This window comes from Lipotes vexillifer, unplaced genomic scaffold (assembly GCF_000442215.2).
Source record: "Lipotes vexillifer unplaced genomic scaffold, Lipotes_vexillifer_v1.1 scaffold496, whole genome shotgun sequence".
In the NCBI taxonomy this organism is placed as follows: domain Eukaryota; kingdom Metazoa; phylum Chordata; class Mammalia; order Artiodactyla; family Lipotidae; genus Lipotes; species Lipotes vexillifer.
Window position 1 is genome coordinate 654,811 of NW_006786690.1, and position 23,271 is coordinate 678,081.

At 57.8% G+C, this 23,271-nt stretch overlaps 3 protein-coding genes across 3 annotated transcripts in view; all 3 read left to right on the forward strand.

Annotated features, from left to right (window-relative positions):
* The first annotated feature begins 495 nt into the window (after positions 1–495).
* CD164L2 (CD164 molecule like 2) lies at positions 496–3,840 on the forward strand. The gene is made up of 5 exons (XM_007459091.1): positions 496–583; positions 1,007–1,174; positions 1,275–1,346; positions 1,835–1,883; positions 3,696–3,840. Exons 1-5 carry the CDS (start codon positions 496–498, stop codon positions 3,838–3,840), a joined length of 522 nt encoding a protein of 173 aa, XP_007459153.1.
* A 3,366-nt stretch (positions 3,841–7,206) lies between these two features.
* On the forward strand, positions 7,207–11,927 carry FCN3 (ficolin 3). Its single transcript, XM_007472138.1, is given in 9 exon segments — positions 7,207–7,213; positions 8,080–8,175; positions 8,522–8,566; positions 8,796–8,828; positions 9,050–9,115; positions 9,118–9,215; positions 10,286–10,415; positions 10,522–10,650; positions 11,686–11,927. Coding segments are annotated over 9 exon segments (846 nt in total).
* A 2,113-nt stretch (positions 11,928–14,040) lies between these two features.
* Positions 14,041–23,271, forward strand: part of MAP3K6 (mitogen-activated protein kinase kinase kinase 6) — an 11,162-nt gene continuing 1,931 nt past the window's right edge. Inside the window, exons 1-23 of the mRNA XM_007459090.1 lie at positions 14,041–14,383; positions 15,754–15,893; positions 15,982–16,005; positions 16,281–16,471; positions 16,588–16,756; positions 17,142–17,248; positions 17,676–17,846; positions 17,947–18,059; positions 18,445–18,604; positions 18,811–18,973; positions 19,050–19,157; positions 19,279–19,328; positions 19,418–19,513; positions 19,668–19,755; positions 19,837–19,970; positions 20,374–20,501; positions 20,741–20,877; positions 21,198–21,303; positions 21,792–21,949; positions 22,053–22,245; positions 22,351–22,489; positions 22,787–22,947; positions 23,095–23,268. Coding sequence (XP_007459152.1) covers positions 14,041–14,383; positions 15,754–15,893; positions 15,982–16,005; positions 16,281–16,471; positions 16,588–16,756; positions 17,142–17,248; positions 17,676–17,846; positions 17,947–18,059; positions 18,445–18,604; positions 18,811–18,973; positions 19,050–19,157; positions 19,279–19,328; positions 19,418–19,513; positions 19,668–19,755; positions 19,837–19,970; positions 20,374–20,501; positions 20,741–20,877; positions 21,198–21,303; positions 21,792–21,949; positions 22,053–22,245; positions 22,351–22,489; positions 22,787–22,947; positions 23,095–23,268 — 3,253 coding nt within the window. The remainder of the gene's footprint in view (positions 14,384–15,753; positions 15,894–15,981; positions 16,006–16,280; positions 16,472–16,587; positions 16,757–17,141; positions 17,249–17,675; positions 17,847–17,946; positions 18,060–18,444; positions 18,605–18,810; positions 18,974–19,049; positions 19,158–19,278; positions 19,329–19,417; positions 19,514–19,667; positions 19,756–19,836; positions 19,971–20,373; positions 20,502–20,740; positions 20,878–21,197; positions 21,304–21,791; positions 21,950–22,052; positions 22,246–22,350; positions 22,490–22,786; positions 22,948–23,094; positions 23,269–23,271) is intronic.

Here is a 23,271-nt window from a genome sequence, read left to right on the forward strand (position 1 = left end):
GGCCTGGTTGGAGGATGCCCTTGACACAAGCCCGGAAGTCAGGAAAGTGACTTTGCTTCAAATCCAGATTTTGCCACTAACTCTGTGTGACCTCCGACTAGTCACTCACTTTTTCTGAGCCTCAGTTTCCTCACCTGTGAAGTAGGGATAATAATGCAGCAGAGTTTTCGTGAAACTGAAGGTGGGGGAATCCAGCGACCTGGCCGGCTACCGGTCCTGGACTCCGCCCCCTTTTGCAGGAGCCCCGCCCCAGATCCCCGAACCCCGCCCCCACCAGGCCGCGCCCACTACCCACGCCCTACCTGATCCAGCCTGACCACAAAACCCCGCCCCACCTGGTGGCGTCACTAGCCCCTCCCTACCAGACCCACGCCCACCTAGCCTCGCCCAGGTTGCCCGGGTCTCGCTCCCTACACCCAGGCGGAGCCGAGTCCAGAAGGGACGCGCCACACCAGCACTCCGCAGACCCCAACCCCCAGGCTCCGCCTCCGCGCCATGGCCGCGCCGGGACCCCGCGCCTTACGGGCTGCGCTGTGTGGCGGCTGCTGCTGCCTCCTCCTGTGTGCCCAGCTTGTTGTGGCTGGTAACGCGTGCCCTTCACCCTTCACCCAGCCGCCTGCCAGGAGCACTCGGGGGTTGGGGGGCGGGAGGGGAGTTTTCCACATGTGTGCGGGGCTCCTGGGGTGGGTAGAAGGGGACTCCAGCTGTGTGTGGATTCCTGTGTGTACATATTGGCGCCAGGTGTGAGGGAGCTTCAGGTGTATGGAAGTGAAGCGGCCCTAGGTGTATGGGGGGTTAGCTCCCGATGTATGCAAAGGGAGGGTGCTCTGGGTGAATGTCAGGGAGGTTCTTGGTGTGTGTAACCATGTGTTTGTGGAAACTGCAGATGGGCAGAGGGGCTTGGGGGATCCAGGTGAGTGTATGTGTGCAGAGGGGTGAGATCCACCGAAGTGGGGAAGGGGGGCTGTAGCTTGGGTTCAAAGTGCTGCACCCATGCCACTCCCAGGTAAAGGAGCTCGAGGCTTTGGGCGGGGAGCCCTGCTCCGCATGAACATCTGGCCAGCTGTCCGAGGGGCCTGCAAACAGCTGAAGCTCTGTGAGCATTGTGTGGAGGGGAACAGAGCACACAACCTCACTGACTGCGTGTGGGAGCAGTGTCGGCCGGAGGAGCCAGGTATGGAGTCAGGCCCTCCCCAAGCTTAGTGCCCCCAGTTATGAACACCAAGGCCTTGGCCCCACCCCCTAAACCTCTTCCCTGAACCTTCTCCCACCAGGACACTGTGTGGCCCAAGCTGAGGTGGTCAAGGAAGGTTGCTCTGTCTACAACCGCTCAGAGTCATGTCCAGGTAAGGGGGCTCCTGCTGGCCTAAGTCAAGTTGGAGGGAGGGGGCTGAGGTGTCCCCAGTCAGAGCCTGCCTCCAATATGGAATTGGCTTCTCCCAGAGAGTAGACTATGCCCACGAACACCGGGGTCCAGTTTCAGTTCTGCCTTTAGCTCACTGAGAAGTCCCTTCCCCTCTCTGGCCTGTTTCCTCCTCTGTAAATTGGTGCAGCCAGAGGATCTAGGACAAGCATGTAGAGAGGATGGGGGAGCTAGCTCTTCTATTTTAAACCATAGTGAGGACTTTGGAAGTTCAGAAGGGAATGGGGGGAGGGCTTCCTGGAGGGGGTGGCATCAGAGATGACACTTAAAGGTAGAGTGGAAAGAGGGCACATCTGGTGGAAGGAACTGTGTGAACTAAGGCTTGAAAGTGTGTTGGGTGGTCCTGGGTTGGGGTCTTGATGGGAATTGGGGGTGGGGATCTGGATTATTATGGATTCCCTGTCTCTTCAGCTGTGCACCACCATCCCACTTACGAACCGAAGACCATCACAACAGGTAGGTACTACCTGGGGGAAGGGGAGGTCTAGAGGTGCAGGGAAAGACAGAGCTGGGCTCAGGCACTGATGAGACCTGTGACCTCAGCCCTGTGATTTCTCCCTCTGAGCCTGTTTCCACATCTGTAAAGTGAGCTGGATAATACTTCTCAAAGTTGCTGTGAGGATTTTATGAGAAGATGTCTAGCACCTAGTTCAGTTTCTGATGCATAGAAGGTGATCAAGAAATGATGGTTCCCGGGCTTCCCTGGTGGCGCAGTGCTTGAGAGTCCGCCTGCCGATGCAGGAGACGCGGGTTCGTGCCCCGTTTCGGGAAGATCCCACATGCCGCGGAGCGGCTGGGCCCGTGAGCCATGGCCGCTGAGCCTGCGCGTCCGGAGCCTGTGCTCCGCAAATGGGAGAGGCCACAACGGTGAGAGGCCCGCATAACGCAAGAAAAAAAAAAAAAAAAAAATGATGGTTCCCATCCCTTCTCCCAACGCCAGAGAACTCAGGATGACGCCCTCCGGACCTACTTGGTGCTGAGGGTGTATGGCTCAGGTTGCCAAAGTGTCCTCAGTGACTATCTACTGCAACGGCCAGGCCCAGAGAGGGTCACAAAGCAGGTTCCTGGCAGAACAGAGGCAAGAACCCCACCCCTTGGTTCCCACTGCCCCTCAGGGCCTGGAGGTCAGCAGGCTTGGCAAGGATGGCTGAAGAGGCTCTTGGTTAATTAAAGCCAGAAACGTGATCTTAGGGGCTGAATTATTGATGGCTCAGCTCCCTCCGGCTTGAGCCCCAGATCAGTGTTGTACAGCTTATTTCTTCCCTCTTCTGCTCCTCTTCCCCCAGTGCCCTTCTCTGGGGCTCCCTGAGCTGCAGCTGGGACTACCCTTTGCCCTTAATATTCTCAGACCCCCTTCCACAAGCTACTCCCTCTGGGAGGTGGACCCAGCTCCCAACTGGCCCCCTTTCACTGCCCCAGAATGATCTTCCACCACCATCCCTGCCCTGCCCTGCCCTGCCCTGCTCTGCTCTGCTCTGCTCTGGGCACCTGGCCCAGGGCCTGAAATTGAATCCCTGGTGGGAGTTGATGGCTAACGTGGCACAGCTGGGAGCCACCCAGACGTCCTGGCAACCGTGGGCCACAAGGCGGGGGCAGGGGAAAGGGTCAGGGGATGCTGTGTGAGTCTGGCTATGCCCTAACTGTGGGGTGACTTTGGACAGGCCTGGCACTCAGAGCCTGGCTTCTCCCTCTGACGTACATCATCAAGTCTTCATCTATCTACTTGGTAGGGTGTGGGCCTCCACTTCTTCCTCTGCTCCTTCCCTCCCTAAGTAAGGGCTCTGGCATTGGGTGACTCCAGGGTCTCGGGACTCAGGGGTCCTGAAAGGAGACCACAGCATCTGTATCCGGGCTTCAAACCCCAACACCCAAGGCTGAGAGCGACTCTGAGCTGAAGCGGGTGTGGATGTCCAAGTTCTGGGGCCGTCCTCACCCTGTTGGGCCCCTGTGGAAGAGGGAAGCTGGCAGGGAGCTCAGTCACCATCTGGTCCCTGCAGTCAGGAGGCTCAGAGAGGGTGTAAGAGGCATCAAGCCACCGAGCAGCTCAGCAGCAGAGCCAGGGCCGAGCCAAGGCCCTGCCTCCCCAGCCAGGCACTGGCCCTCCCCACAGGCACTTGCCAACCGCCCACAGGGTCTGGGTTGAACTTCTGAGCCTGCTGCTCAAGGCTCCCATAGTGAGGACTGGGGCCTCCAGATGACCTGTGCCGGGTATTGGGGTGGGGCTGGGCTCCTGGCCCACAGTGGCCTGCTGTGACCTCCACCCTGCAGAGAGCCCCTCGGTCCCTGAGGCCCACGGCCCTGGCTTTGATGGGGCCAGCTTCATTGGTGGCGTCGTGCTGGTGCTGAGCCTGCAGACAGTGGCCTTCTTTGTCTTGCGCTTCCTCAAGGCCAAGGACAGCACCTACCAGACACTGTGAGTACCCAGCCCACCGAGTCCCAGCTCACTGCCCAGCCGCCCCCCTCTCTTGCCCCTCAGGTCCCTGTTAGCTCCCCCATGGGGCAGCCTTAGGGGCGATGAGTCCCTCCCAACCTCCCCCATGTGAGCCACACCCCTCCTCCCTCCTCCAGTTGTGGGGTTCTCTCTGCTGGGTGTTGGCTGCGGCAGGACTCGGCCTGGGCCTGGCGTCTGCGAGCGCAACTGAGCCCACCTGTCTTTGTTCCCTCACGCTGCCGGCAGGGAGGAGAGCCAGTAGGTGACAGCGCGGGCAGCCCTCGGCCTGCAGCTCCGCGGCCATGGGCAGGGGCCTGGGCCACGTGTGCGGTTTGGTTTTCCTCTGAGAAGGGGAGCTGCTCTGAGGCCCCCGTGTGCTGTGGCCCCATGTGTGCTGTGGGGCGGATCGCTGCAGCCTCCATTAAAGTGTTTGCTCTTTTGACCACCGCCTGCTCTCTGAGGGTGGGTGTCCTTGGCCTGGCTGAGGTGGGACCACTGCCCTGAGTGCCCTCTCTGTCTGGCCTCTGCAGAATCTGACCCCCTTCAGGCCTGGATTCCACACTCAGGGGAAAAAGGATGAAGAGGCTGCCCTCTTGACCCGCTTGTGGGCACTAGGGGTGGGAGAAACTGTGGTCACCAAATTCTGGCCCCTGTGGGCACCGAGCAGGCTCGGTGCCCAATACATGACATCCCCTCCTGTCTGGGCCTGGTACCTGCAGATGAGAGCATCCTTCAGCCACCTCCTGTCTCATCCATCATCCCTGTGGGGCCCCCTGCCTGGTACTAGGTCTGGAGCCTGCCTCCTCCCATCAACCTGGCCTGGACACTGCCCCCAAATAAAGGAGCTCTTTCCAGCACTGTGTTTTATGTCCCATGTCTTGGGCTGTGTGTGGATTGGATAGGGTGGGGGTATGGCCACTGTCCTCTCCTTAATGGAAATTCAGACTTGAACTGATACTGTCACCTTTTAAAATATTTTTATTTGCGGGAATTCCCTTGGTGGTCCAGTGGTTAGGACTCAGCGCTTTTACTTCTGGGGCCGGGTTCAATCCCTGGTTGGGGAACTAAGATCCCACGAGCTGCATGGCACAGCCAAAACAAAAAATATTTTTATTTGTCACATGTGTTTAATCCCCTCCTCCACGACTTTATAGATAAGGGTACAGAGACACAGAAATGTAAGCACACCTGCTTAAGATCACACAGAGTGGAATGGGGCAGGGCTGGGATTTGAATCCAGGTTTTTCTGACTCTAGAATGAGCAGAACTTCAGAACTCCTCTGCAGAGGCATCTCCAGGCTCTTTTGCCTTCTAGAGTTGCGTCTCTGCCCCAGTGCCAAGGTGGAGTTGCCCCCGGGACCCTCCACAGGGTACTTCTCGCCTTCCTTGAGCAGGCTCTTCTGGAAAGCTCCACCTGTGCCCACCTCCCCCTCTTCATCCCCCATCCCTGGGCCTAGAAGTCTTCCCTGACTAATAACATCTCCTATCAATGGGGCACTTGCTGGAAACCAGGCATGTGGCTGAGAGTCTGACATCAGTATCTGATTTAGTCCCATGACTGTCCTAGGAAGCTGAGAGGCAATAGAAAGTCATGGATGAAAGTTCAGCCTGTGGAGCCTGACTGCTCTGTGTGAATGGGAACAATTGAACAGCTCTTGGCCTCAGTTTCCTCATCTGTAAAGTTGGGTAACAGCGCTTCCATCTCTGTGGGATATAGGGAAGGTTCAGAGCAGGTGCATGTGCTCCGTCTGCTTCATTCCAGGGCATCCATCCACCCTTCCAGCTGGGCAGCCTGTGGTCAGCCACCTGCACCTCTTCTTGCCCCAGGCCTAGTTCTCCGTGCAGGGTCTCCGGCTGCAGCTGGAAGGGCTTTAGGGCCCCTGGGCTCCACAGGGAGTTCCAGCTACTCCTTGGCCTCACAGAGGGCTCACCTGCCTAGACATCGCACCACCATGGACAATGCCAAACACAGTCCACCTCCTCGTCCCTCCCCCTCCATGCTCACTTCCATCAACACCCCCCTCCTTTCAGACATCAGCCTCCCCTTGAGCCTCCCCTCCAGCTCCTTGCATCTACCTCGTGTTACCCAGCTTGCCTTGCTCTCTCTTCTTCAAGCCCCTGCACACGCAGTTTCTCCTGCCTGGGTCACCCTCCCTTGGCTTCTCCACCCAGCACTTAATCCTGGCTGGTATAATGCCCATTCCTCCCAGATCAAGGCAGGAAATGCCCCTATATCTTTCTGGCTTTCCACCCAGTTAAGGAAATTTCTCTATTGAATGTTTTCTTTTTCAAAATTAGTAAATGCCGGGAATTCCCTGGCGGTCCAGTGGTTAGGGCTCCACACTTCCACTGCAGAGGGCACGGGTTTGATCCCTCTTTGGGGAACTAGGATCCCATAAGCCGTGTGGCCCCAAAAAAAGAGTAGTAAATGCCTGTAAGGAACAAGAGGACTACACAGAAGTTTATATAAAGGGCGAGAATCCCTCTCCCCCTGGTCCCACTCCCCAGAAATAACTATGCTTAACAGGATGTGTCAGACCTTTTTCTATGAATTCACAGCACACATTTAGCGTTTTTAAAATACAAAGTGGGAGCGTGCTTTACATATTGTTCTGCAATTTTGCCCCTTTCATTATAGATCAGATTTGCCCTATGACTTATACAGATGGTGATGATTTATTTGCCTGCATCCTATCAATGTGCAGCTGGGTCATTTCCACTTTATCATAAACAGCATCATGGTAAAGGGGCTTGTCTGCAGATCTTGGCACACCTGTGGGAGAGAGTAGCGAGGACAGATTCCTAGAATTGGAATTGCAGAGTCTCAGCGTCCATCTCATGGATCCATCTTGTCTGGCAAACTTGGCCTCTACCTTCCCTACCCCCACAAGCACTGGGCCTGGAAAAAGGAGGCCCTCAGGGAGGGTTTGATGCAGAAATGAATGAATGAATGAATGAGCCTTTCCTCTCCTCTCCTCTCCAGCTCAGACCTCACCACTCACATCTGGACCAAGGCTGCTGCCTCTTCACTGGCCTCCCAGCCTCCATGCCTGCCCTGCACGGTCTGCCCATTCGATGGCCTATATTAGCAGCTGTTTTCTAGGCACTGCCAGGGGCTTCTCAGTGGACCTGAGGGTGGGCATGAAGTCACCTTGCTAAGAGGGTGGGGGAACATGGGCTTGGGCAAAATCTATGGCATATAAGTGCCAGAGAGAACACAAATCATGTCCTGTCTCTGGGCCCGTTTCTCCATTTTTATTCATTCATTTAGCCAACATTAACTGAGCACCTGCTGTGTACCAGCCTATAACCCAGGACCAGTAATAACGACCATGAGGGGGGCTGTGTAACGATGGGAGGTAACGTACCGCACCCAGCATGACTCGTGGGGTGCAGTAGGTGCCCAACAGACGGTAGCAGTGGTCATTCCTGACACTGGTGACAAGGATCAGAGAAGGATTCCTAGTGGAGATGGCATTAGGGCTGCACCTTCATGGATGGGCGGAGCTTCACAGGGAGAGAAGAGGAGGGGGCTTCCGGATGGAAGGCAAAGACTTAGCTAAAGTTCAAAGGTAGAAAATCCCTATGTGAACCCAGAAGTCTGAAGAGCTGGCTGCAGAGCCCTAGAGGCCAGGAGCAGAAGTTGGACTCCATCCTGGTTGGAGGAGGCAGGGATTATGCGCATTCTCTCCAGGGCTGAGGAAGGAAATGCCCCCACCTTCTGCTGGTTCCAGCCTGGGTGGTGTGTCCCTGGGGAGGGACAACAGGAGGAAGTCTTGTTTCATGTCCTCTCACCAGCCTGGCCCCTTATAAACTGGCATCCTCCCTCAGGGGCTCCAGCAAGGTGGGCCCACTCTGGACCCCACTCTCCCTTTTGCTCCTCTTGTTTGGGGAGCCCGCCTGAGAAGCCAGGATGCCCCAGCTGCCCAGGTAGAGGCCTGGGGCGCCCCCCGTACCCATCTGCCCTCATTCTCTCCCTAGGTATCCTTCTCCCAGCCAGGCTCACTAGCCTCAAGGAGCAGTGTGGGAGTTTGATAATCTGGGCTCTGCACAAAAACATATGCAAATAGATGCAAATGGTGAAAAACCTTGCCAGCTCCGGAGGCCAGTGTCCCGACAGCTAGAATCTGGGGGGTGAAAACAGAAATGCAGAGGGGTCTGGGAGAGAAATGCCCACTCCCCCCATGCCCATCCTGTGCCCACCCAGCCCCATGTCTCCCTGCAGAACCCAGGGAACTGGAAGCCAGCAAAGTTGTCCTCCTGCCCAGTTGTCCTGGAGCCCCAGGAAGTCCTGGAGAGAAGGGAGAGCCAGGTCCTCAAGGTGAGAGGTGCCGTGGAGCAGGCAGGGACCTGGGGCAAGCTGGGGAGGACGGGGTGCAGCAGTTACAGTCTGTGCTGAGAGCCCATGACAAAAGGGCAAGGAACCTACTGCGTGCCAGGCTCCAGGCCGGATGCCCAGCATCCGAAGATTGATCCTGTGAGGTAGGTGGTACCATCCCCATTTTGCTAGGGGGAAAGTGAGGCTCAGAGAGGATAAGCAGTTTGCCCACATTCACAGAGCCAGGAAGGGCTGCAGCTGGGATTTGATTTCTGGCTCCAAATCCCTCGTTGCTTTTTGGACCCTGACATGGGGTGGGATGTAATGCATCTCTGCCTTGGGATTTCAGCGCAACTTGGACCACCAGGCAAGATGGGCCCCAAGGGTGAGCCTGGTGAGTATGTGCGGCCAGAGGTCTCCTCGTCTTTCTTTGCTCTGTCCCTGCCTCTGCTTGGCTGCCGTTCAGGAATTGGCTATGATTTCTCTCCTGCAGAGGGGGTGGAAGGCTGGGAGGAGTGGGGAGAATTAGAAGGGCCTGGGCACCCTCCCCTCTGGTGGTTAATGGGCATTCCCTTGGAGGTACTCAGACCTCAAGAGCTAACACTCATCTTTCCCTGGGGCAGGAGATTCAGTGAACCTGCTCGGGGGCCAGGAGAGTGAGGCCGCCTTCACAGGAGCCAGGCACTTGGAGTCAGTTGGTGCTGGGGTGTTGGTGGACCCCAGGTGTTGCCCAGCGCACCTTGGAACCCCTCTTCAGGGGTCCAAAGGAATCAAGAGTTCTCCTGGGTCCCACACTTGGCCTGTTCCATTGCCTGTGAGGGGGATGGGGGTGGGGAATAACTTGGGGGCCCCCCTCAGTCCATCTCCCCTTCCCCAGGCCCCAGGAGCTGCCAGGAGCTGCTGAGCCGGGGTGCCACCTTGAGCAGCTGGTACCATCTGTGCCTATCCGAGCCGTCCCAGTCTTTTGTGACGTGGACATCACAGAGGGGCCGCTGGCTGGTGAGCGAGTGTCAGGGAGAGAAGGGACTCAGAAGTCAGGCCCAGTGGGCACTTCTTCCTCTTGGCCCCTAGGGGGAGCCAGAGCCTACCAGAGCCAAGGCATCCCTTAAGCGTAACTCACTAAGGAATGAAGTCTGAGAAGGCTTCACAGAGGAGATGCCATTTGAAAGGGCCTTGAAGGCTGTGTAGAAGTTCTCGAGATAGATGAGGTGTAGAAGGGCATTCCAGGTAGGGGGAAAGACAAATATAAGGAGGCAGGAGAGTACAAGAGGGTGGGGGGGGACTGTATGAATCAGCTGAGAGCAGGTGGAGTGGTTGGCTGAGGTCTACTGCTGTGGGTCAAGCATGGACTGAGGGCCCCTGAAAAGACCAGTTCACAGAGGGCACTGAATGACCCACTGAGGAGTGTGGAGGGCAGTGGGGAGCCATGGAAGAGTTTTAAGCAGAGGAGGGACCAGGTCAGACATGTTTTAGAAAGAAGACTTAGGCTACACTGTGGCAGATGCATTGAGTGGGGACCAGACTGCAGGTAGGGACACAGGTTAGGACAACTGCAGGGGTTGGGGCAGGAGAAGAGGGTGGGCGGTGGCAACAATGGAAGTAGAGGCTCTTAGACTGAAAGATATTTAGGAGAGAAACTCTGCAGGGCCTGGGGTCTGCTTGGCTTGAAGAGGAAAGTGGGGTTGGGAGGGAGCGTCAGGGTAAGGCTGGGTGGGCCTCTGGAGGTGACCTCTCTGCTCTAATATCTTGGTTCTTATGATAGTAAATTAAAACAGGTTATTTTGAATCTGACCCCCAACTGGACTGACCGTCTCCCGAGGACAGGGACGATGTTTCTCTCATTTCATTTCCCCCAGGGCTTTCGAGGCTGCAGTCTGAAGTTGAGAGTCAGTAAAAGGTAATAAGTGTGTGTGGAGCTCATCAGCATATTCACAGGCAAGGCTCACTTGGACTCACACTTTATCAACAAGCCCCCAATCCAAAGAGGGGGGTGCCTGTCCACCTACCCCCCCCACAGTGCATCCATTCTCAGCTGCCTCTGCCCCCTGCTTCTCCTCATCCCATGCTCAGCCTGGAGTAATGGCTGCCGTGCTAGCCTTCTCTGCCTCCCTAGCTATTCCAGCGGTGACAGGATGGTTCCGTGGATTTCTTCTGCTCTTGGTCCTCCTACCAAGCAGGTCTTGGGAGCCAGGAGTCCGAATTCTGGCTGGATAATGAGAATTTGCCCCAGCTTACTCTCCAGAGTAGGTTCTCAGTAGGGTCCAGGGAGCTGGAGGGGCATTTCTCTGGCATTCTGACTTCCCACCTGGGATCTGAGGATTCCTCCATCTCTGCCTCCCTGTCCCCCAGGTACCCGGGAGCTGCGGGTGGAGCTGGAGGACTTTAAAGGCAACCGCACCTTTGCTTGCTGTGGGGCCTCCTTGGGGAGGCAGGTCACTACCCAGCTAGTGCTGGGCAGGTTCTCAGAGGGCACTGCAGGTGAGAGAGCCTACAGTGGGGCCCTGGAGTAGGCAAAGAAGGTGAGGGAGGCTGGGTTCTTTCCCAGGGCTGCCACGGCCTCCATGAATGACCCAGGACAACTCCTTCCCCTCTGTGGGCCTCAGTTTCCTCATCTGAAAAATGGCAGTCGTGAGACAGTGTGGTGTAGGAGTGAAGAAGCTGGGCTCTGGAGGCAAAACAATCCTGAGTTTCAAAGTCCAGCTCTGTCATTTACTAACTATGTGACCTTGGGCAAGGCCCTTCTGGGTCAGAGCCTCAGTTTCCTCCCCTGTAAAATGGGTAAGGAGGCAGGGAGGGAGGGTGTGGGAGACCTCTGAAGCTCTGTTGAGTGTTAGCATTATCTGCCTTTTTTAAAAAATACTTATTCATTCATTTATTTATTTAGGCTCTGCCAGTTCTTAGTTGCGGCATGTGGGATCTTCATTGCCGCGTGTGGGATCTTTAGTTGCGGCATGCATGTGGGATCTAGTTCCCTGACCAGAAATCGAACCCAGGCCACCTGCATTGGTAGTGTGGAGTCTTAACCACTGGACCACCGGGGAAGTCCCCAGCATTATCTGCTTTGGAAGAGGAACCAGAGAAGGCTTTTTTCAAAGAAACACCAACTGTTAAGGAGAAATCTGAAAGAGGGAAGTGGTTATGAGGAGGTGCCTCAGGAGAGCCCCCTTTCCTGCCCAGGCATCTGAGAAATCCCTCCCAGCTCTCCCTGGCACAGTTGCTCAGGCTGCAGATGGGAGCTGGGAGGAGACAAAGGAGCAAGAGGGAAGCTGAGGATTCTGGGAGGGGAAAAGGTAGGGGGAGGAGCCAGTGGCTTTGGAGCCACAGTCCTGAGCTCAAGTCCCAATGGCCCTGTGTAGCCTTGGGCAAACACCCTGGCTCCTTGGCACTGCTGTTTTCTCATGGGGCTTGAAAACATCCACCTCACAACTGCTCTGAGGCTCCTGTGAGATCATTTCTCCAAGGGTGCCAGGCATGGTGCCGGCACCTAGGTGCCTCCCATCCCCTTCCTTCCAGGGGACTCCCTGAGCTTCCACGGCAGGAAACCCTTTACCACCTATGACACCAACCATGATACAAGCGAGAGCAACTGCGAGGTGACTGTCCGTGGTGCCTGGTGTTTCAGATCCTGCTATCAGTCCAATCTCAATGGGCGCCACTGGATGTCCGAAGCTACTGCCCGTAATGATGACATTGACTGGGCCTCAGACTGTGGCGTGGGCCACCCTTACCACAGGGTTCACATAATGCTTTGCTAGGGCACCCTGGCAACAAGCAGGGTTATCTCATCGTTCCCGTACAGTTTCTGGACCCTCGGCTACCCCTCCCCATTGCTAACCATCTTTGCTCCTCTGTCCACGTTAAAAAAAAGAAAATCACTTTAACCCTTTCCTGGCTTGCAGACCTCTTCCAGTTATTGGGAAAAACTCACAAGGGCAGAGCAGGGCACAGGTTTCAGTTCCATTCAAGGAAGATATTCCTTCCAGTCAGGAAGACGGACGAATCGGCCTCAAAAGGTAGTGAGGCTTCCATCCCAAGAGGTGTGCAAGCCAAGGCCAGAGGAGCATTGAGTAGGGGACTTGGAAGGATTCAGACATCCACTGACAATACTCTTGGGGCCCCTGAGTCCCACAAGTGGATGGTTTTGTGGTGGGAATTGCACAGCTATCTCACCCTCTCTGTTGCCCCCTCCTTGTCCCTCCTAAGTTGTCTCTTTTCCAGGCTCTGTTGTAAGTCAAGTTCTCATTCTTTGCTACTTCTTGCCTGTCCCATTAGGGGTTAGTTTGAACTCAGTCAAACAAAGGCAGGTACATTTTTCTTCCATGGGGCAACAAGGCAGTGAAACAGCGGTACTGAGCTGGCATTTATTGAGCAGTTAGTTAATTTGCCAGTGTCACATTCTAGAAAGGGTTAGAGCAATAGTTAAGAGTCTGATCTCTGAGCCTGACAGATAGTCCTGGGCTCGTATCCTGCTCTGTCATGTAGATGAGTGATCTTGAACAAGTTACTCAACCTCTCTAAGTCCCCAGTTCCTGATTTCAGAGTTCACTGAAGTTTATACCAGGCTGCTGCCTCACTAATTCACACTAGAAGGTTAGGGATTCTTGGGGATTGGAGCTGGGAAGCTGTTGTAGCCCAAGGGCTGGGGTTTCTGGTGTTCTCCAGGTAGCAGAGAAACGTTTGCGTGGGGATTCTTCTCAGGTTCCATGGTCATGTTCTGGGTGGAGGTCATAGATCAGAAGGGCTCCACAGCAGATTGGGTTACGGGAAAAGCAGCCCCCTGGCAAAAGTGCAAAGGACCGGGCTCAGATGCCAAGTCCCATGCTCCTGGCAGGCTGAGGAGCAGGCTTCCCCCAGTCTCTAGTCCCTCCCAGCCTGCACAGCAGGGACCCGGAGGACAGGCACTCTTCGTGGCACTGTACGCTGTGTTCTACACACATTAATGTCTCTGGAGATCCTTTCTTTTAACAGACCCCACAGGGGGCAGGGCCTGCAATTCCCACCTCTGCCTTCCTTAGCCCTGGCCTGGGCACACACACACACACGTGTGTGTGTGTGTGTGTGTGTGTGTGTGTGTGTGTGTGTGTGTGTGTGTGTGTATTTATTTATTTATTTATTTAACTCTTCTTTGCGGCATGTGGGATCTTTTAGTTGTGGCATGCGAACTCTTAGTTGTGGCATGTGGGGTCTCGTTCCCTGACCAGGGATCAAACCTGGGCCCCGTGCATTGGGAGTGTGGAGTCTCAGCCACTGGACCACCAGAGAAGTCCCCTGGGCACACATCTTACGAGTGCCTGCTGTGAGCAGTCCACAGTGGTTGGCGTGCACAGGGGCACAGGCTGTTCCGGAAGCAGCCTGTCTCAGAGGTTCTGGCGGGAGAGGAGGGAGGGAAGAGGCCGAGTCCCAGGCCGCTAGGGAGCGGTGCTGCCCCAGGGCCGAGGGTGGAGCTTTCCCCGTCGTCCAGGAAAGGGCTGGGCCCGGCCTGTATACATGTGAGGGCAGGAGAGAGCGACTGCCGGCGCTCTCCTGCGGAATCCGGGTGGCGAGCACTGCCTGACCGATTCTCAGGATTCCCCCACGTGACTCTGAGTCGCGGATCACCGGATGCCCAAGATTCCCTGGACCCCAATCCCCGATTTCAGATCCTCAGGACCTTACAAGTCAGAGGCCGGATTTCGCCCTGGACACCAGATTCCCAAACGGGACCTCCGGCCGGACTCCGGATCTCCAGTTCTCCAGATCTTCAGATCCCGTAGGAGATTCCCGATCCTGACCTGATTCCCGATCCCGAGATCCCGGTATCTGTTGTCTCTGGCTCCTGTCCCGCCCCGGGTGCCCAAAGCTCGGCGCCCGACGCCCGGGCGCCCCCGCATGGCGGGGCAGTGCCTGAGGTCCGGAGCCGCGGAGCGCGCCGGCAGCTGCTGGCAGGACCCGCTGGCCGAGGCGCTGAGCCGGGGCCGGCCGCTTGCGGCGTCCCCGGGCCGGGGCTGCGCGCGAAGCCGGCCACTTAGCGTGGTCTACGTGTTGACCCGGGATCCGCAGCCCTTAGCGGAACCCGAGACTGGAGCCGAGGCGGAGCCGCTGCCTCTGCGCTGCCTGCGTGAGGCGTGCGCGCAGCTCCCCGGACCGCGGCCACGACCTCAGCTGCGCAGCCTGCCTTTTGGGACCCTGGCGCTGGGAGACACCTCAGCGCTCGATTCCTTCTACAACGCGGGTGAGCGCTCCTGGGGGCGGGGCGGCGCGCTGGGGCGGGGCTTAGGGTCTGGGGAGGAGCCTAAGGGGCGTGGCTCGGCGACTCCTGGGAGATCCCGAGGTGTGGGGTGTAGGGGGCTATGCGGGCATAATGTGAGCTAAAGTCTAGGGGCTCGAGGCGGGGCCGTGATAAAAGTGGAATTTAGGGGATCTGGAGCACGGCCGGACTCGGGCAGGGATTTAGCGGATCCAGGCCTGGCTCGTGGTTCAGGGTTGGAGCTTAAGCACTCTGGAGTCGGCACAGTGCCTAGGGAGAGTCTGGGAGCGGGGCAGGGTGTGGTATCTCAGGAGTGGGATTGGAGAACTCAGCCTCGGGATGATCTCGCACGGAGCTCATGACGGAGAATCCTGGGAGGTGGAACTTGGATTGGGGAAAGGAGCCGTAACATGTGGGCCTGGAATTCAGGGGTCCTAGCACACTGCTTCCGAGGATCCGGCTGGAGAGGCAGAAAGAGAGTGAAGGGGACCAACTGCCCAACTGCACTGGATTCTAGGCGAGGGAGCTTGGGTTATGAGACCCCAGTAGTTCCGAGAGAATGCGCCGAGCTTGGGGGTGGGGGCTGGAGGCGGAGCAGGGTCGTCCGGGGGCGGGACCAGAAGGCGGCTATTCCCGCAAGGGTCACCCCGCCCTCTCGCCATCCCGGACGCCCCGCCCCCGATACTTATTTGTTCATCCAAGAGTCCAGGAACCGTACTTGCAGGATGTCCATAAAACCTCAGCCTAAAAATGAAGGCTGACTCGACCTTGAGGACACAAAGACACACAGAGTCACAGACTCACAAATCGTACATATCTTGATTCACATAAACTGTCGCAGACACTATCACACACAGAGATACAGACACAGCAAGCTGCACACACCCACACCCACACACATACACAGAGGCACAGTGTTTGTACACGCACAGGGCATGTGTGTATACACATGTGTATACACACAGCACACTGCTCGTGCCAGCCCCTTTCAAGAGACTGGGTTGAGAACCCAGGGAAGGGGACTTTTATCTTTGCACAACTCCTGCCTCTCAGATGGCCTGGAACAGGCTCCAGACTGGTGCACAGCCTCCCCTTCTCTGTGCCCTGTGTCCGCAGGCTCTGAACAGTGGGATGTGAGTCATAGCCAGGGGAGCTCCACTCCTTTCCTTGCAATACTATAGATATAATTTCTGTATGAGCCAGAGGGACCCTAAAAGGGGGAAACTGAGGCCCAGAGCAAAACTGGACCCTGCTGGAGTCACAATGGGAAGGCAGGCTGAGCCAGGATGGATCCCCAGGCTCTTTCCCCACAAGCTGGGCTTCAGGGCTCAGGGCTCCCACCCGTGTGCCCGCAGATGTGGTGGTGCTGGAGGTGAACAGCTCCCTGGCGCAGCCCTCCCTGTTCTACCACCTGGGTGTGCGGGAGAGCTTCAGCATGACCAACAACGTGCTCCTCTGCTCCCAGGCCGACCTCCCTGACCTGCAGGCCCTACGGGTAGGTGGCCAGTGGGCTGGTGGGGGCCGGCACAGAGCTGGGGTGGCCCTACTCAGAACACCAGTATCTGAATGTCTGTCCCCTGCAGGAGGACATTTTCCAGAAGAACTCGGTGAGCAGAAACCACCGCTGCTCCAATGTGCCCTTTGACCTCCATTATAACCTCTGACCTCCACTATCTTTCCTGGCCTCCTCATTCCTCTCTGACCTCCCTAGTGCCCCCTGACATCCATGTGACCCTTTGTTCCCTGGGGTCTCCCTTCATGAAGTATGCCCCTTCCCTGCTATTTTAGTCCCCACTGGTGCTGACCTCTGACCCCCTCACTGCCCCTCTCTAACCTGGTACTGACCTCTGACCTCCACTGATTCCCACCTCCCTCCCACCAGGATAGCGCTGGCAGCTACACGCTGATCCCCTATGTGGTGACAGCCACTGGTCGGGTGCTATGTGGAGATGCGGGCCTCCTGAGGGGCCTGGCTGACGGCCTGGTACAGGCTGGGGTGGGCACCGAGGTGCTGCTCACACCCCTGGTGGGCCGGCTTGCCCACCTGCTGGAGACCACGCCCACGGACTCCTGGTAATGGGGGCCCTCAGCAGGTGCACCAGGAGGAGGCTGGTGAGGGTACAGGGGGCTGGGGCTGACGGGCGAGCCCGGCCATTCTCTCTCCCCCGCTCCCCTGCCGTGGACGTTAGTGGCTATTTCCGGGAGACCATTCGGCAGGACATCCGGCAGGCACGGGAGCAGTTCAGCGGGCAGCAGCTGCGGCAGGAGCTGGCTCGCCTACAGCGGAGACTGGACAGCGTAGAGCTGCTCAGCCCTGACATCATCATCAACCTGCTGCTCTCCTACCGTGATGTGCAGGTGTGTGGTGCTCAGAGAGGCGGGCAGTGGGGGCAGCAGCATTCAGTGTCGGACAAACCCGAGTCCAGCTCCTGGACTCACTTGCTCACTGGTGGCTTTGAACAAATTATCTGACGTCTCTGAGCCTCGGTTTCCTCATCTGTAATAGGGGACGATCTTGTCTCCCAGGGCAGCTGGGAGGCTGGGGCACACAGTGGGTTCTCCGTGTAAGGTGTGGTGTCTACACTACCTGCTGGGCCTGAAGGAGGTGTGCAAGAGGATGGTGGGTGGGAAGATGGGGTGTCGGGGTGGGAGGGGACCCCAGCTCAAGGTTTACCTCAGGGTCTGTGGGCCGATGGGACCCACCAGAGGCCAACAGGCCAGGGCATGCTATTCCCTCCTGCAGGACTACTCAGCCATCATTGAGCTGGTGGAGACACTGCAGGCCTTGCCCACCTGTGACGTGGCCGAGCAGCACAGTGTCTGCTTCCACTACACATTTGCCCTCAACCGGTGGGTAGCAGAGCAAGGCTCAGGTCATAGCATGTGGGGACATGGGTCTCTGCTGTGCAAAGTCATTGCTGTCTGCAATCACTGCTGTTCAGGGAATTTGCTGACCAAGGTCACACTGATGTCAAATGGTCCCTATTGTTCTGTTCTTGCTGCCCAGGGTGGGGTGGGGTGGGTTGGTGGCGCTGCCCTTGGAGTGGTCACAGCTATCCAAGGTCACTGCTTCTCAGAGTCACTGCAGCTAGAAATCACTTCCATCTGGGGTCGCTACCTCTAGAAAGATCAGAGCTGACCAGAGTCACTGCTATTCTGGGTTCATGATTGTCAGGCCCTTGGAAGGGTCCCTGCTGTTCAGGGTCTGGGGGGTCCTAGACAGAGAGTGGAGGCAGGGCCATCAGGTGGGTTCCCAGCCTTCTTCCCCTTCCCCTAGGAGGAACAGGCCTGGGGACCGGGAGAAGGCACTGGCTGTGCTGCTGCCACTGGTACAGTTTGAGGGCTCAGTGGCACCTGACCTATATTGCATGTGTGGCCGTATCTATAAGGACATGTTCTTCAGCTCTGGCTTCCAGGATGCTGGGCACCGGGAGCAGGCCTATCACTGGTAAGGGGCCCAAACGAGTGGACAGTGGGCTGAGCTAGAGGGATGAGGAATGAGGCTGTGGGCATCAGTCCAGCCCCATGTCCCCCCGCCCTTACCCCAGGTATCGCAAGGCTTTTGATGTAGAGCCCAGCCTCCACTCGGGCATCAATGCAGCTGTGCTTCTCATTGCCGCTGGGCAGCGCTTTGAGGACTCCAAGGAACTCCGGCTCATAGGTGAACCCCAATCCTGCACCCCTATCCCCTACCCACAGGAGCTCAGAGGGGCCTGGGGAGAGAAGACACTGGGCTGGAGCTGAGGCCGACCCCATCCCCTTTTGGACCTGTTCTGCCTGAACCCATCCCGGTCCTGGGCCCTCGTGAGCCCTTGAGCCCACAACTGTTCCTAAGCTCACACCTGTGTTCCTTATACACTGAATTCCACGTACACTTGTTCCCAAACCCTTACCTGTGCCTGAGCTCCTACTCCCACCTGAGATCTGGGCACACCTAATTTTTTAGCCATTTCTATGTTCCTGCCCACATGAATTTTGTGGTCTACACCTGGGCTTTGCCCAAAGTTGTAATCACATCCAATACAACCCATGCCCCTCCCTCCCAGGCATGAAGCTGGGCTGCCTGCTGGCCCGAAAAGGCTGTGTGGAGAAGATGCAGTATTACTGGGATGTTGGCTTCTACCTGGGAGCTCAGATCCTCGTCAATGACCTCACCCAGGTGGCACTGGCTGCAGAGCAGCTGTACAAGCTCAATGCCCCCATATGGTAGGTGGCCCCTTCTGTGGTGGTCCTGGGCTGGCCTGGGCTGTCAGCTTCTGCACCTATATCCATTGGCTTCTAGTCTGAACCTCTTTCAGACCAGTGCCCATGGCGCCCAATGGCCACATTCTGGCTGCATCCAAGCCAGTCTACTCTCCCTGGCAGTGTTAGCTGGTGCCTGGGCTGAGTTGAGGGCAAGGCTGTGTCTGCAGGTACCTGGTGTCTGTGATGGAAACCTTCCTGCTGTACCAGCACTTCAGACCCACACTAGAGCCTCCTGGAGAAACCCCACACCTCGCCCACTTCTGGCTCCACTTTTTGCTACAGTCCTGCCAGCCACTCAAGATGACTTGTCTCCAAGGGGAGCAGTGCTTGGTGAGGCCCGTGGGGTGTGGGACCTGGGAGAGGGGCAGGCCCCTTTTGACCAACCCCTCTCCCCTGTCATCTGCAGGTGCTGGTCCTGGAGATGAATAAGGCGCTGCTACCGGCCAGGCTGGAGGCTCAGGGTACCAACCCGGTGAGCACAGTGACAGTGAGCCTGCTGGAGCCCAGTAAGCAGGTGATATCGCCGGTGAGTCACCCCCGTTCACATCTATGCACCCCTTCTCTCCAGCCTTTCCCCCATCCCCAGACCCCTCTCCCGGTCCCCACACCCCTCTCGGACCTTTTTCTTCTCACAGGACGTTCCCTCCAGCTGGACCTTCCCGGTGGCCTCCATCAGCGGTGTCAGGTGAGAGGGGAGACCTGGGGGAGGTCGGGCGGGGGCGGGGGCGGCGCTGCTGGGCTGCCCGGCTCACTGGGGTTCTTCATCCCTTCCAGCGTGTCGAAGCGAGACGAGCGCTGCTGCTTCCTCTCTGCGCTTCCCCCGGCTCAGGACGTCCAGCTGTGCTTCCCCAGCGGAGGGCACTGCCAGTGGTGCGCACAGCCCTTCGGGGTCGGGGTGCTCTGAGGGCAAGGGTGCCCGGGGTATTGAGGGAAAGGAAGGGACATGTTCCCTGGGTGCTCTCGGCAAAGAGGGGACAGTTTCCGCCCCAGGTGCCCCTCCCATCAGTCTGATCTCTGCCCTCAGGTTCTGCGGGCTGATCCAGGCCTTGGTGAAGAATCCGGACTCCACGGCGGCCGCAGAGGAGGCGGAGGGCGGAGGGGAGATATTGGAGGTGAGGAAGGGGTTGCTGGGAGCTTGAGGAGGGGGAAGGGCTGAGGGCCCAGCTGAACCCCGCATCTCACCCGGCCCCCAGTTTGATTATGAGTACACGGAGTCGGGAGAGCGGCTGGTGCTGGGCAAGGGCACCTACGGGGTGGTGTACGCCGGCCGCGATCGGCACACGCGGGTGCGCATCGCCATCAAGGAGATCCCGGAGCGGGACAGCAGGTTTGGGACCTGAGGCCACGCGGGCGGGGCTCAGGGCTCGGGGTGGGGGGCTGGGGGACCAGGTGGGCGGGTCAAATGGGCGGGACCGCGAGTTGAGAGGGTCCTGTGGGCGGGACTGCAGGCGGGGGCGACGCGGATGCCCAAGTGGGCGAGCCGAGTGCGCTGGCTCACAGAAGCGAGAGTACGAGCCCGGTGGGCCCAGGCCTGTGCGCAGAACTGCAGGGACCCGGAGGGCGGGCTGTGGTCTGAAGGGCGTGTGGGCTGGGTGATTAAGTTGCGGAAGGTCAGGGGCGGGGGTGCTGGTGGGTGGGGCAGATCCTGGGGGCCTGCCTTGCTGGCGCTGGAGTTGGGTAAGCATCTCTGCCCCAAGCTGGCCTGTTCTTTACTCCCTACCTGCCCCCAGGTTCTCTCAGCCACTGCATGAAGAGATCGCTCTGCACAAACGCCTGCGCCACAAGAACATCGTGCGCTATCTGGGCTCAGCCAGTCAGGGCGGCTACCTCAAGATCTTCATGGAGGAAGTGCCTGGAGGTTCCTGCCTTGTGTGGGATGGGAATGGAATTGGAGTTGTGGGGCATGGGGCTGGAGCCAAGCAGGGGTGGAGAACCCTCCGGGAAAATGAACTCTAGCGTGTGTGGGTAGTGTAGCCCAGAATTAGCTGAGGCAGTGCAGTTGGGTGATGGAGTCTGGGCCATGGCCTGGCCTTTGAGCAGAGAGCTGTGCGCTGGAGTAAGTGGGTGCCAATTATGACCTTGGACTCATCTTCCCAGGCAGCCTGTCCTCCTTGCTGCGGTCAGTGTGGGGACCCCTGCAGGACAACGAGAGCACCATCAGTTTCTACACCCGCCAGATCCTGCAGGGACTCAGCTACCTGCATGACAACCGCATCGTGCATCGAGATATCAAGGTCAGCGTGTAGCTGGCTCACCCTGGTGGGGGGTGGGGAGGAAGAGATATGGCCCCAGACAGAGGCTGACAGTTTAGAGTAAGTGGACAGACCCTTTGCCAAGGGTTGGGGAATTCATCAAGAAGGTTCCCTAGAGAAGGCAAGAAGTTCAGATCTGAAGCTAACTTCCAGAGGGGGATAAGTGGGATGGCAGGGGGAGGAGGTTGACAGAGGCAGGGTCAGGCTGGGAGTCCCAGGAGTCAGGGTCTCGGGATAGAGTCCAGTTCTGGCACCAGGAGCCCAGCCTGATGTCCGCTGAGCACAATGTCCACTCTACTCAGGGGGACAATGTACTGATCAACACCTTCAGCGGGCTGCTCAAGATTTCCGACTTTGGTACCTCCAAGCGACTAGCAGGCATTACACCCTGCACTGAGACCTTCACAGGTAACAGGGGGTGGGGTGGTGAATGGGGTTCCTGACGTGGGGCAGAGAACTCTTGGGACCTTCCAGGGAATGCTGTTTCTCCTGGGCATGGAGTTAGAGTCCTAATGGGGGATGGAACCCGGGGCAGGTGATTGAGCCAGGGGTTAGGTGATAGAATCTAGAACTGGAGCTTGGATAGCTGATGACATTGAGTTTAGTCCCTGAAACGGAGTCCAGAAGTGTTGATGCGGGCCAGAGGTCAAAGCGGATGATGCAATCCAGGTTAGATGATGGCACCTACTGTGGATGATGGAGCCCATGAATGTGACGGAGCCTGAGATGAGTGAGGAGCCTCAGGATAGATGTCTGATGACCAGGGGAGGTGATAGGAACTGTTTTGGATACTAAAGTTCAGGGTGAATGCAAGTGGCCAGTGGATGACAGAGCCCCCTGCCACCCCCACAGTGACAAAGCCTAGATGTGCATTATTGCTACTGCTCCTGTCCTAGGGACCCTACAGTATATGGCCCCAGAAATCATTGACCAGGGCCCACGAGGGTATGGGAAGGCAGCGGACATCTGGTCATTGGGCTGCACTGTAATCGAGATGGCCACAGGTCGCCCACCCTTCCACGAGCTGGGGAGCCCGCAGGCTGCCATGTTTCAGGTGAGATCCCTCACGGCCTGGCTTATGCGGTGGGGTGGGGACAGACTGGGCCCTGAACGCCTCTAAAATTGTCCCTCGTGTCCCCTCCCTGCCCTCTTCCCAGGTGGGCATGTACAAGGTGCACCCACCAATGCCCAGTTCTCTGTCAGCCGAGGCTCAAGCCTTCCTCCTCCGAACTTTTGAGCCAGATCCCCGCCTCCGAGCCAGTGCTCAAGCACTGCTGGAGGACCCCCTCCTGCAACCCGGGAAGAAGAGCCGCAACCCCGGTGCCCCCCAACATGCTCTAAGGTCCTCAGGTACCGAGTGGGTGGAGGGAGTGAGCACGCTGGGGTGAGGGCAGAGGAGCTGTGAAGGTGAGAGGGCTCAGGGGGCCCCGTATGACAGCCTTGTCCCTCCCTCAGACACCCCTTCCGCCAGCCCCACTCCTTTAGCTGACTTGACCTCCCAGTCCCAGACATTCCCGCGGCCTCAGGCACCCTCTCAGCACCCTCCCAGTCCCCCCAAGCGCTGCCTCAGTTATGGGGACACCAGCCAGCTCCGGTAAGAACCCAGGGTCCTGGGGTGGGTTTGCTTCATCTGGTTTTGTCCTGGTACACTCCCTCCAGAAAAAGCCCTCCTTGGGGACTTGGGCACTTTGACTACTTGCAAGGATGGCATTTGGTGCCCTCCTCCCAAATGCTCTTACTTATATTTATTGTGCCCTCTCAATGCTGAGTTCATCTCTTTTGTCCCTGTGAGGTGGGCATAAAAGTAAAAGCCAGGATTCAAACTCTGGGGTGGAGGTGGCGGGATGGTGTTGCTGCCCACCCTCCAACAGCCACTCTTCACTGCACCCAGGGTGCCTGAGGAGACTGGGGCCGAGGAGCCCGCGTCCCCTGAGGAGAGTTCGGGGCTGAGCCTCCTGCACCAAGAGAGCAAGCGCCGGGCCATGTTGGCTACGGTACTGGAGCAGGAGCTACAGGCCCTGGCAGAGAGTCTGTGCCTGGAGCAGGAACAGGTGGGCGGCTCGCCCCGGCGCCCCCTGCTGGTTGAGCACCGACAGGAGTCCTGCTTAAGGCCTCCCCCGTCCCTCCGCTCCCCACCCCACCGCGCCCCGCACCCTCCCACCAACATCTCCCCCGGCTCAGGCCGGAATACTCGCTGATGACCTTCTCTTTCTCCTCAGGGTTCCCATCTGGGGAGGAATCATGTGGAGCAGCTACTGCGCTGCCTCAGGGCGCACATCCACACTCCCAACCGTCGGCAGCTGGCCCAGGAGCTGCAGGAGCTGCAAGGGCAGCTTCGGGCCCAGGGCCTTGGGCCCAAGATTCTGCAAGGACCGC

What these genes read in the sequence shown, in the direction of transcription:
- CD164L2 (XM_007459091.1), top strand. Translation starts at nt 496, where the DNA reads ATGGCCGCGCCGGGACCCCGCGCCTTACGGGCTGCGCTGTGTGGCGGC. An exon ending in TGCCCAGCTTGTTGTGGCTG is followed by an intron (nt 584 to 1,006) that starts GTAACGCGTGCC and finishes TGCCACTCCCAG; the next exon opens with GTAAAGGAGCTCGAGGCTTT. An exon ending in CCGCTCAGAGTCATGTCCAG is followed by an intron (nt 1,347 to 1,834) that starts GTAAGGGGGCTC and finishes CTGTCTCTTCAG; the next exon opens with CTGTGCACCACCATCCCACT.